At 47.4% G+C, this 13,167-nt stretch overlaps 1 protein-coding gene across 1 annotated transcript in view; it reads right to left on the reverse strand.

Moving 5' to 3' along the window:
• Positions 1–295, reverse strand: part of KIAA1549 (KIAA1549 ortholog) — a 129,763-nt gene extending 129,468 nt beyond the window's left edge. Inside the window, exon 1 of the mRNA XM_059711921.1 lies at positions 8–295. Within this exon, the coding sequence (XP_059567904.1) occupies positions 8–152 (145 nt within the window). The 5' untranslated portion in view covers positions 153–295. The remainder of the gene's footprint in view (positions 1–7) is intronic.
• Positions 296–13,167: the final 12,872 nt, after the last annotated feature.

Consider the following 13,167-nt stretch of genomic DNA (forward strand, 5'->3'; position numbering starts at 1 on the left):
TGCTTACCTGGGGCGCACGAGGCCGGCCGGGCCAGCAGCAGCAGCCAGAGGCCGGGGAGCAGCAGCCCCGGGCGGCGGCGGCGGCGGGCGGAAGGCCCGTGGCCGCTCGGCCCCGGCACCAGCGCGACCCCGGCGCGGGTCTGCCTGTCCATGGCCGCGCCTCGCGTCGGCGCCGCGCCCCCGGCGGTCCCGACCGGCGCCCGACCCGGCCTCGCGGCTCGGCGCTCTCAGACCCGGGAGGTGGCCGCTGCGGCGGCGGCTGGGACGGGGCGCCGCGCACCGGCGCGGAGGGAGGCCGGCGAGGCGGGGGCGGGCCGGGGGCCGGAACCACGGACAGGGGCCGCCAGCCGCACGCCCGCCTCGCCGCTCCGCCCCCTTCGGAGCCTCGAGCCGCTGCCCGGCAACGCGCGGGCCCGGGCGCGGGGCGGCGAGCACCACCTCCCGGCCGGCCGGGCGCCTGCCTGCGGGCAGCCGGGCGGCAGGCGCGGGGCGCGAATGCGCGGGGCTGCGCGGCGCGGGGCCGGGGCCGGGTCCTCCCCCAGGACCCGCCTCCCGGGAGGGGGCGCGGGAGGACGCGGGAGGCCTGGGCTCGGCCGGGGGCCGGCGTCGCCCGGGCCCGCACCCCACACCGGTCCCGCCGCCGCCTGGTGGCCCCGCGCGTTCCGCCCCCGGGGCGCCGGGAGCGAGGGAAGGAGGCCTGCCAGGAGGGGTCGGAGCCGGAAACGGGCAGCCCAACGCGGCGGCCTCTCCCTCCTCCTCCGGCGCCCGGCTTCGCTCTGCTCGGTTGTGTGCGGGGCGGCAGGTGTGAGCGGGGCGCCTGCGTTTGCAGGGCAGCCTTCGGGGCTGCCGGGGGACCAAGCAGAGGACGGGCAGTGGAGGGGGTGAGAAGAGCGCGCGGCCCGACCCATCCTTTCTCGAGTCTCGGGGTTCTGCCTCCTGTCCCGACCGGGAAGCCCGCACAGCGCGCACGTAGTAGGCCTTCAGAAGGCTCCTGTTGAACCGAATTGAAGAGGAGCCGGAGAGAACCCCACTCATCCTGGCCCTTTTAGGGACAGCAGCGCTCGTGGGAGGTGGAGAGAATGTCCGAGGATTAGCGTTGGGGGGCTAGGGCTCCCCAAGGAAACGAGGAAAGCGAAGAGGGGAGTTAGCGTTTGTCAAGTCCCTGCTATGGGCCCGGCATCTAACTCTGAGGATGGTGGTTTAAGGGTCTTGCAACGTGGAATTGGCAGTTTTGAGCCTTCGCGTCCTGTGGCAGTGCAGTAGGCAGGGTGCTAAAGGTGTGAGGTGGGCACACTATCTGGCTTCCTGGGAAACGAAGGTGGGCAGTAAAAAATGTGCATCACCTACATTGACCAAAGGATCCCGGTTGTGCTCCATTCCCGTTCCCCTGTGAGACCCCACCTTGCAGCTCCCCGGTCTGGGCAGCAAGAGCCCCTTCTCCGAATAAGACTGAGGCATTCTTCTCTAAGCACCTACCTGTCCGGTTCAGGGAAGAGAGTTGAGAATGAAGGTTGAGGATAGCTTTTGTTGATGTTCCTTATGTGTACTCATTATGCCTCGCATCATAAGCAGTCCCTGTTCTTAGCAACCGGTCTCCTCCGACCCCCCACCATGAACAGAAGGCTTTGCAGACTTTGCCTCCAGCTCATAAACTCCAGGTGAGGAACTGTGTGGAGACACTGCCTGTCTCCGCATGTCGGCTCCCGGATATGATGGCCCCAGACCTGGGACCGCTTATTCACACTTTCCTTCATTCTCTAAACTCGTTGTGAAAAAACTGCATTTGACCACAAACCACTGCCTTGAGGTGATCAATTGTCTGGTCCTGTTATGTTATTTAATCTTCTATGAAATTATGCTGTGCCTCTCCAACCAAATTAATGTAAAGCTTGGAGCTGGTGTCATCCTGCTTAGGGTTGCCCATAGCACTGATGAACCCTCATTATACATCTGTTCATCTGAACCAGAGCATCCACCTGCCCAGGAAAGAGGTTTAACCTTTCAAATTTGGCCCCAGCCTCCAGAAAGCGTCTACCTACCTACACTAAAACCCAGGGTGTCAGAAAAAGCCCCCCACCCTTAATTCTCAGGCAACTCAAGGAAATAAAATGTTTACCCGGCCATTAAGAAGGGATTGACATCAGTCAGAAATAAAAACCTCAACTTTAAGATAATAGAAATGACTCAAGGTCACCAATTTTCTAAGGAAAGTAAGATCCCTAGGGTCCCATAGTCCCCAAGCTCTGAAAGCATAAAACTGAATATTACTTCTGTTGGGATCTGGAGCATTTTGCCTCAGTGTTTAGAAAAATGTCTCCCAGGGCTCTAACAGTTCAGCTGGTAAGTTTCGTGACTCAAAAATCCAAGACGGATTGAGTGGTACAAGGTAGGGTGTATGTGCCCCCACATGTATACACATACCTACACGCATTTGTCTGATATGAGAATAGATTAAGTCAAGGCCATAGGGCATTCATACTAGCGAACACTTCTGGGCATTCTGCTATGACCTGTTAGTTGGGAATGTGTGTGTGTGTGTGTGTGTGCAGGGAGGGAGATATAAAAGAAGCCATTTTAGAGATTATCTCATCTAGTTCTCATTTTATAGATAAACTAGAGGCCTGATGCATGAAATTCGTGCAAGGGGCTTGCCCCCCACCCCCACCAGCCACCGCCACAGCAGCTGCCTCTGCCTCAGCCTCCCCCCTGCCCCCCCCGCCCCCCCCCCGCCCTACCCCCCCAGCTGCGGCTTTGTCTGGGAGGTCTTCCAGAAGGATGTCTGATCTAATTAGCATATTATGCTTTTATTATTATAAACAAGCCAAAGAGGTTAGTTTATTTACCTCAAGCTCAGCCCACACCTTCCATTTTCCAGTTGAACCACACAACCTCTAGGAGAGGGGGCTTGCAGCCTGGTTTGGAGAGGAGAGGATCAGTCCCCCTTAGACTAACACCAAACAGCCCCAGCTTGCAGGGGCCCCACTCCAGGCCTCCTCCAACCACACCCTCCCCACAGGGCAAGGAGTCTGAGGCCAAGCGGATACCCCACCAGGAGCCCAGAATCCCCTGCCCACTTGGCCCAGGCTCCCTTCCAGGGCCTGTGTGGCCTTTCTCCCAAAGGGTGGGCCAACAGCGGGTGTGTCTGGAATGGCCAAGGGGCAGCCGTCTGCAGGGAAGTGGTGGAACTTGGACTTGCAGGTGGGGTGAGATCATGAAGCCTACAGGAGTGAAGCAAAGAACGAGGTGTGGGAGGAGAAAGTGAAACAAGCCCCATATTCCTGTGGCAACTGCGCTTCCATATTCCTGCTCAGAACGCCAAGAGTCTGAGAATTAAGCTGATGATGGCTTGATTATGCCTACCTTGCCTGCTGGGGGTTGTTATGAGGTATATACAAAAGAAGATAAATGTCCATCCAGTTCATTTATTAAACCCAAGGAATATTTTCTGAACACTTACTATATGCCAAGTACTGGCATGTGCATGGTGGATACAACAGCAAACAAAATAAAGACCTTTCCTCACAGAGCTTACATGCTAGTGAGAAGAGACAGGCAATAAACAAATAAATAAGTGACTATATTTGTCACTCTAACAAGGTGACACTGAGCCATAGGGATATCTGGGAAAGGGGGTTCCGGGCAGAGACAGCAACTGTACAAAATGAAGAAAAAGCTATAGAACAAAGTAAACATTTTTAAAATATTTACTGAGCCCCTACTGAGTAATTGTGCCACAGAACAGGGTACTGAGTGATGAACAAGGTTAATTTTGCTACTGTTTTTCAAAGAACTGACAATCTTATAGAAAAAAGTAAGTTTAAAAATAACAGTTTTGCAAAGTAGACCATGATACATGTCAGAAGGAAGTTATAGAATGTCCGAAAAAGGGAGATATCTTACTTGATGGGGGACCCAGGGAAACTTCACGGTGGAGTTGCAAGTGAGTTGGGCCTTATGGGGTCATTAAGGGACAAGAAGGATGTGGACAGCCAAGGAGGACAGGAGAGTATTCCAGGTTGAGGGGATGGTATGAACAAGGACATCAAGGGAGATAGGCATGGGATTTATTTAGTTAGTGTACTGGATCAGAGGTTCACAGCTCTGACTGCATAATAAAATCACCTGGACTCAAAAAATAACAAAGAAACAAACAAAAAGAACCCCAGGCCATCCCTCAGCCCAATTAAATACAATTCTCTGCAGATGAGGCTTGGGCAATGAGGTCTTTAAAGAGCTCCCCAGGATTCTGATGTGCAGCCAGGAGCAAGAACCATGGAAAACAGTATGGAGCCTCTTCAAAAAATAAAAACCAGCCCTAACAGTTTGGCTCAGTGGGTAGAGCGTCAACCTGCTGACCAAAGGGTCCCAGGTTCGATTCCGGTCAAGGGCACATGCCCAGGTTTCGGACTTGATCCCCAGTGGGGAGCGTGCAGGAGGCAGCCAATCAATGATTCTCTCTCATCCTGGATGTTTCTATCTCTCTCTCCCTCTTCCATCCTCTCTGAAATTAATAAAAAAAAATTTTTTTTAAATAAAATAAAAAATAAAAACCAGAACTACTACCATGTGATCCAGCAATCCCACTTCTGGGTATACATCCAAAGGAAATAACTATCATGGAGAGATATGTGCACCATCCCCCATGCTCATCGCAGCATTATTCACAGTAGCCAAGACATAGAAATAACCTGTCCGCCGATGGATGAATGGATAAAGAAATTGTGATATATATAAAATGGAATATTACTCAGCTATGAAAAAGGAAACCATGTCATTTTTCACAATATGGATGGACCTTAAAGGCATTATGCTAATTGAAATGTCAGACAGAGTAAAACAAATACTATAAGCTCTCGCTTACATATGACATCTAAAAACCTCAAACTCAACCTGGCTGCTTTGCTAAAGGGCTAGAGCATTGGCCCACAGACTGAAGGGTTGCGGGTTCAATTCCAGTCAAGGGTGTGCGTACCTTAGTTTCAGGCTTGATCCCTGGCCCCAGTTGGGGCGCTTGCAGGAGGCAACCAATCGATGTGTCTCTCTCGCATCAATGTTTCTCTCTCTCTCTCTCTCTGTCTCTCCCTCTCCTTTCCACTCTCTAAAAATCCATGGAAAAAATATCCTCAGGTGGGTGAGGATTAACATAAAAACATCAAACTCAAGGACACAGAGAGCAGAATGGTGGTCTTCTGGGGGACATGGGAGGATGTTGGTAAAAGGGTACAAACTCCCAGTGCTAAGATGAGTAAGTTCCGGGGATCTAAAGCACAGCACGGTGACTACAGTTACAATACAGTATTATATGCTGGAACATGGCTATGAGGGTGGAGTTTTAATGTTCTCACAGTAACAACATCAAAATGGTAATTACATGAGGTGAAGGAGGTGTCGACTAACCTTATTGTGGTAAACACTTCCCAATATATACATGTATCAAATCATAACACTGGACACCTTAAGCTTACACAATGTTGTATGTCAATTACATCACAGTAAACCTAGAAGAAGGGTAAGAACCATCAAGCTAGAAGTTGAGCCAACGTTTCTACTAAAAATGATAAGACAGTAGTAGACAGAGAGATAAGGTAAACTGGAATAGAATAAAGACTCGGATATCTAGCTAAAGGTCTGGACTTCATTTTGTAGGCAGTGGGGTATATTAACAATTTTTTGAGATATTATTAGAACTAAGCACAAGAAGGATTACTCTATTAACAATATATAAGGTGAGAAAAAAAGACTGCAAGTAGAGAGACCAATTTGGACGGGATCTTAACAGTGTGTGCCTGAAGTAACATTTTTCACCATCAAACAGACAGAACTTTTAAAAAATTGATAATATCCATTTGTGCCAGAGTGTGGGGAAATAGGCATTCGTCTATTATACTGGTAGAGGTATAAATTGGTATAACCATTTTAGAGGACAATTTGGCCTTATATTGAAATTTAAAATCAGCACACTATCTGGTGCAGAAAATTCCACTTCAAAATATATATGTACTAGCGGCCCGGTGCATGAAATTCATGCACGGGTAGGGTCCCTAGGCCTGGCCGGCAATCAGGGCCAATCAGGGCCTTCCAGCTGCTGGCCAGGGTCTTCCTTTGTTCTGCGCTGCCCCCTAGTGATCAGTGCACCTCATAGCGAGCAATCAAACTCCTGGTCTCACTCCCGAGGGGACAATTTGCGTATTAGGCTTATAGATAGATATAGATATGATTTTGCTTTTGCTTCTTTCCTCTTTTTTTTTTAAGTCAGGCTCAAATCAAGGTAGGCAGATTCAGTTCGGTAATTCAATCAGATAAAATTTACTTTTTTAAAAGTGTACAGTTCAATGAGTTTTGATAAATGTGTGAAGTCCTGTAACCACCACCATATTCAAGATATAGAACTTTGTTTTTTGTGCCTGAAAAGTTCCCTTGTGCCAGCCTGCAGTCTAGCCGCTGCCCCTCCCTCAATCGTTGGCCACCACTAGTCTGATTTCTGTTTCTATAGCTTTGTCTTTCCTAGAGTTTACTATAAATGGAATCATATAGTACGTAGCCATTTGTGTCTGGTTTCTTTTACTTAGCACAATGTCTTTGAGAAACACCCAGTTGTTGCATGTATCAGTAACTTGTTCCTTTCTATTGCTAACTAGTATTCCATTGAATAGATATATCACAGTTCATTTATCCACTGGGAAAAGAAATCGTGTTTAGAGAGAATTTGGACAGTAAATATATGAAGAGAAATGTTCACTTTTATGAAGAGGAATATTCATTTTTTGCCCGATAGCAAGCATGTCAAACTAGCGGCCCACGGGCCACATGCGACCCACAACAAATATTTTTGGGGCTCAGCCAATATAATGGTATGTAAGAAATGTTTTAATAAAAATTTTGTAACTGAATTTTTACAATATCCTGTTATACATAATTATTAATAACGAACTACAACGTTCGCTGACTGATTACTATAATCATATTGCATTCATTTCCCTTACGCACAGGCGCACCATTTCTCTCCACTAATACTAACAGCGAATATTTTAGCAGCCGATTGCTACGTCATTAGTCTTGTACTGACTTGTTTGGTGTGCGCAACCGGAAATATTTTGCTTTTGGAGAAAAAGAAAAATAGGTTTATTTGCGTAACACTTATTAATTTGTGCAGTTATTCAGTGTCTGGTAAGTTAATGTTCAAGAAAAAATATTAATTTTTATTAAAATGTTCTATTATTTTATGTTAACAATTACTCATTTATTTTAGCCCTTTGTATTTAGCCTGTCTCTGTCAAAATAAACCTACGTTTCTATGAAAATTGAAGCTTTTGTTTTTTGCGGCCCACATAAACTTAAACCTTGTTTATTTGGCCCACGTTAGCCTTTGAGTTTGACATGCTTGCCCTATATAGTAGTACATCTGATTATAATACTATTACATCTGATTAATACAACTAATATCACTTGAATTTTTAACACAAGAACATACAAACTTTATATTTAATTTTTTTAAACAAAAACTTCAGAACCCTGGCTGATTTGACTCAGTGGATAAAGAGTCAGCCTGTGGACTGTAGTATCCCCAGTTCAATTCAGGTCAAGGGCACATACGTTGGTTGCAGGCTCAATCCCCAGCTGGTCAGGGTGTATGCAGGAGGCAACCAATCGATGTGTCTCTCTCACATCGATGTCTCTCTCTCTCTGTATGTCTCCCCCTCCCTTCCACTCTCTCTAAAAAAACAATGGACAAAATATCCTCAAGTGAGGATTAACCAAAAATAATAATAATAAATAAAAATAAAAACTGTGGGGCCCTGGCCAGGTGGCTCAGTTGGGTGGAGCATCATTCCATACACCAAAAGGTTTCAGGTTTGACTCCTGGTCAGAACACATACCTGGGTTTCAGGTTCAATCCCGATCAGGGTGCATATGGGAGGCAACCCATCAATGTTTCTCTCCCTCCCTTCCTCTCTCTCTAAAATCAATAAAAACATGTCCTCAGGTGAGGAATGAATGAATGAATGAATGAATGAAAACTGTGGGTTTGAAAATGGAAGAGCCACATTCCAGATGTTAAACCAACTGGTGAAATATTAGTAGAGACAAGAATAAAAAGTGATTCAGAGGTTTTGAGGCCACATATGCAAGGCTAAAGGGAAGTCAGTTGGAGAGGCCGGGTTAGGAGGAAAGAAGCATTTGGGTACTGAATGCGTTGGCTGTGAGGAGATGGGCCAGCACCAGGGAGCAATGTGAACGCGGCAGTGGGCGGTGGAGGTGAGGCTCAGGCTGGGGAGATGAGACAGGTCGGGCTAAAAATACAGATCTGGAAATCATTTGTACAGAGCTATTAGCTTAAGCTGTGAGAGTGAATGACTGTGCCTGGGAAAACAGGAGAGAAGGAGAAGGCTGAGAACAGGCCCTTGAGAAAGACCTTCATTTTGGAAAAGCTGAAGAGGAGTCGAGGAGCACAGGCAAAACGTGACAACCCGAAAGGCTCGGAGGGAAGTTTCGGAAGAGACTGGTCAATGTCAGAAACAATGAGGACTGGGGGGAAAGCTCTTTGGGCTTGATATGCAGTCATTAAAAAGAGGCTTTCTGCCCTAACTGGTTTGGCTCAGTGGATAGAGCATCAGCCTGCGGACTGAAGGGTCCCAGGTTCGATTCCAGTCAAGGGCATGTGCCTTGATTGCGGGCACATCCCCAGTAGGGGGTGTGCAGGAGGCAGCTGATCAATGTTTCTCTCTCATCGATGTTTCTAGCTCTCTATCCCTCTCCCTTCCTCTCTGTAAAAAATTCAATAAAATACATTTTTAAAAAATCTTAAAAAAAGAGAGAGAGACTTTCTGTTGAAATGGGGGAGGTAGGGAGAGGCAAATAACATGAGAAAAAGAATGAGCTGATGGGGAAATAATGGAGGCTACAGAGAATGGTATCTGGCAAGGTTGAGATATGTTTTAGGACAGAAAGACTAAAAATCCCTGCAGACAGAAGAGAAGGTGTCTGAAGGCAATGAAAGACTAAAATGCAAGGGAGGGATAACAGTTAGAATAAATTCTCGGAGCTAAGAGGAGCTGGGATCCAGAGCAACATGTAATTCTTTTGAAAAGCCAGAGCCAGCAACACAATGTCCAGTGTTGGGAGAGTGGCTTAAGGACATTACATTACAGTCACAAGAGAGAATGTTATGCTTCTGTTACAGTGACTGTGAAAAACCACAGGGCGTGTTTGGGTGATAATGTTAAACGGGGGACAAAAACTAAATATAAAATGGTTTATGAGCTGATATAAAACAGTATGTATGACCGGAAAGGAATTGTGCAATACTTAAAAATGTTGTATTAAGATAATGGGATTGTTACTGGAAGGGGGACCTGGCCCTGAACGGGTCTGCCGAGAGCTGGCTGGTAGTGCGTGGGTTCTTGACTTTGTACAGGAAAAATTTCACAGACGAGTCCAGGTGAATTTTAGAGGATGTTTATTAAAGCTGCGGAGAACGAAACAAGAAGGTCAGGGCAAATGAGCCTAGATGGTCTGCTTCGGCTCACTGAGAAGTCAGAGAAAAGGGGGCCTGGAGACAGGTTCAGGGGTTTGCCTGAAAGGAACTGCCGCTGCCCATTGCTGCCCTGGTATCAAGTGTTGGGGGGAGGCCCCTTCGAGTTTAGGAGATGCAAGCCTGTGAGGGAAGAAGTGGGGGAGGTGTGTGCATGCCTGCGTGTTCTTGGGGGAGAGAGCGTGCCCCGGGACTTTCATTTTAGAGGGGTTTTAAAGGCTGGGTGTTGAGGGAAGGTCTTAGGGGAGGATCAATAGAATATTCATCAGCTTTATGCTGGTGTACTAAAATGAGATTTATTCTCTTAACTTCATCTGTCCTTGGGTGTGGTTGGCAAATGGCACTGATTGGATTTCTGTTATCCGTCTCCCTGAGGAGGGTGATGTAAGCTATCTACCCTCTGGTTGGAGAGCAGGAGTGCTAGCCATGTATTCCTAAGCGTCCCTGGGTTAGGGAAGCTAGGATGTACCAGGTGGCTGCAAACTGCTAATCAACTATGTGTCTCAGTTTCCCTATTCTGCTTGTCCTGGCTTACTAGTGTGGGCTTGGCTGTATTTATTCCCGTACTAGCCTGTTTCAGGACTGTGAGCATTCTTTCCTCTGGTGTTGTTGTTATATTTGTCTTTTCAATTAAAAAATGTTTAGAAGGCAATGTCTTCCCCCAAGAGAAGAAAGTCAGATGACGATGGGTCAAGATGGAGACATTAGGTGGTCTCTAAATGATTTCTCCCTCAGCACAGTTAAACAGCAGGATTTGGTCTATAAATATGAAAATCCAAAAAAAAGGAAACAAATCAGACTGGGCAACAGTAGGTAGGGAGGTTTCACAGGCTGTGTGAGGCTTAAGCGGGGTCTTGGACAATGGGGACAATGGGGACATTTGTTAAAGGAAGGAAAAAGCAGTGCAGGCGAGAGGGTACTGCAGAGAAATAAATGAAAGGGAGAAAGGCAAGTTAGAAATTGAAAAGGCAAGAAGGAGGAAATGAACAGAATGTGCCCCTTGCCTAATATGAGGAAAAGCTACTTATAAGGAATTGGGGGACAACAGACCAAATAGGCAGGTTACGGCCAGTTGCAGCAAACAGTGTAGACCTGCCATGGTCTAAACTGGTGGTTCTCAACCTTCTGGCCCTTTAAATACAATTCCTCATGCTGTGACCCAACCACAAAATTATTTTCGTTGCTACTTCATAACTGTAATGTTGCTACGGTGATGAATCGTAATGTAAATATCCGATATGCAGGATGGTCTTAGGCGACCCCTGTGAAAGGGTCATTTGACCGCCAAAGGGGTCGCGACCCACAGGTTGAGAACTGCCGGTACTAAACGAAATCAGTTTAACTCAATCCTAGGGATGACCTCCTGCGTATCAAAGGGAAGCCAGTGGAGAGAGAGACAGCCTCAAAGTGCCATGACCGCAGATACAATGTTTAAAACCAAGATCCTTGTCTTGGATGGAACGGGCTGGAAACGTCTGTCCCTCTCGCAGAGTCGTAACAATACTGGCAAAGAAGAACGTTCTTAAGGCAGGTCCCAGGCCTCATCTCCCTGTCTGTTGTACTTTTCCTCACTCCTTTCCCCCAAACTCCCACCCCCAGCGAACAAGTTGCCACAGATCAGCTGGCTCCAGCCTCTGCCCACACTCTCCACAGTCATTTCTCACTGCAGCCCAAAGCCCGGCAGCTCTCCTGCGGCATGCCAGATATCCACAGCAGAATCACGGCAACAGGTGGTGAGAGCTGCTTTTAGAATCTCCCTCATTCTTTGGCACTCGACTAACTCCAACTCACATAGGACTGTGCTCTGAAACGCATCCACTCTGGCTCAAATTCAGAATGAGGGTAATGATAGTAAGGAGGATAATGGTCCCCATCTAGCTCACCTTGCCATCAGTTTGGGTCAATTACCTGAATAAATACAGCCAAAGCCACACTCACGACACAGCTTTCCTTGCTCCTCTAGGAAACTCCGTGCTCGCTCAGATTCCGAGGTGGACACCCTTCCCGGGAGAGCTCGCTGCCCTTGAGGCTCCTGTTGCTGGGGGCAGGGCATCACTTCTCCGGGAAGCCTTCCTGACCTCCCCGAGCTGAGTGTGTGGCCCTTGCTTTGTGCGCCCACAAGTCCCTGTGATATTTCTGTCACTGCACTGACCACATGGAACAAAACTCCACGTGTCTGTGCGTTCTTCAGGGGCAGAGACCTCCTTGTTTTTGCCTCTTTATTATCCTCCGGTGCCTAGTGCAGTGTTTGGCAGGTTGTAGGGGTCAATTCACGCTGTGGAATGAATGAACGGAAGTACAAGAACTAAGCTCTAAGCCAGTCTCTTCCCTCACTTTACTTCTCCCTGGTCCCCAATTAATAATTAACCTAGGTAATTAATTAGGGGAGCATGAGTTTGTCCACATGTATTTGGCACCAGAGCCAGGAGGGATGCAGCATCTACTTAACCATCCTGACACTGACAGAGTAACGTTTTGTACTTCAAAGTATGTCAAGAAACGCTGGCACAGCCAGGATGGCTCAGTGGTTGAGCGTCGACCTATGAACCAAGAGTTTTACTGCCCGTCAGGGCACATGCCTGGGGTTTCGGGCTTGATCCCCAGTAGGGGACTGCAGGAGGCAGCCAATCGATGTTTCTATCTCTCTATCCCTCTCCCTGCCCCTCTCTCTAAAAAACTAAAAACATATTTTAAAAAAAGAAAGAAACGCTGGACTCCTCTGCTATACACTATGAAACACCAGCTGCAGATTGTACATTAAAAACATACATGACAGTAATTTGGCCTGGGACAGCACTTGGTGAGCTATTGTAATTGGCACCACCAAATGTTTGCTCAGTTCAGTGACTGAAGGCTCTCACAGAAATAGAGGAAGAACACGGTCTCTGCCCTTTAGGAAAGGTCAACCTCCAAACAATAAAATAAGCTCACAAAATTGGAATTTTATAGGCTCTGGATGAAAGCCATGAGAAGGTGGATGATAAAATTATCTGCCCACAAACAACTCTGCGTGGAACTCTTCCACCATTTAAAAGGCCAAATTAAGAAACTTCTAGGCTGGCGCTATCCAGAACTTTCTGCGATGATGGAGCTGTTCTATAAATCTGTATTGTCCAGTGAAGTATCCACGAGCCACAAATGGCTAATGGCACCCGAAGTGTGGCTCGTGTGACTGATGAGCTGAATTTTTAATGACATTTAATTTTACTTAATTTAAAATTAAAAATCCACATGTGGCTAGTGGCCGCCATATTGGACAGCACAGTCCTAGACGACACACATGTGGTAAACTAAGTATAGATACTGCCAACTTATACCATGCTGTTCAGATCCAATCATAAATCCTGATCATGGTTCATGAGAGGCCCTGCTATTTATGGCAAAAACAACTTCCTGAAGCTGAGTTTCCTTATCTGTACCTGAGTTCCCCCACCATCCTCATCACTATGTCCCTGTAGCCTTCTGAGAATCCACCTGAAATTCTAGGTTTGGGTGTGAGGGGTTTTCTGCCAGAGACTCAGTCCAGAATCAAACTCAGCAACCGTCGCCCATGACCACAGAAGTTTGAGGGAGTCCTATGTGCTGAAAGATTAGCTATAAGATTAATTAAAAAAAAGACATGGGCAGATCAAACA

Source organism: Myotis daubentonii, chromosome 10 (genome assembly GCF_963259705.1).
Source record: "Myotis daubentonii chromosome 10, mMyoDau2.1, whole genome shotgun sequence".
NCBI classification, from domain to species: Eukaryota; Metazoa; Chordata; class Mammalia; order Chiroptera; family Vespertilionidae; genus Myotis; species Myotis daubentonii.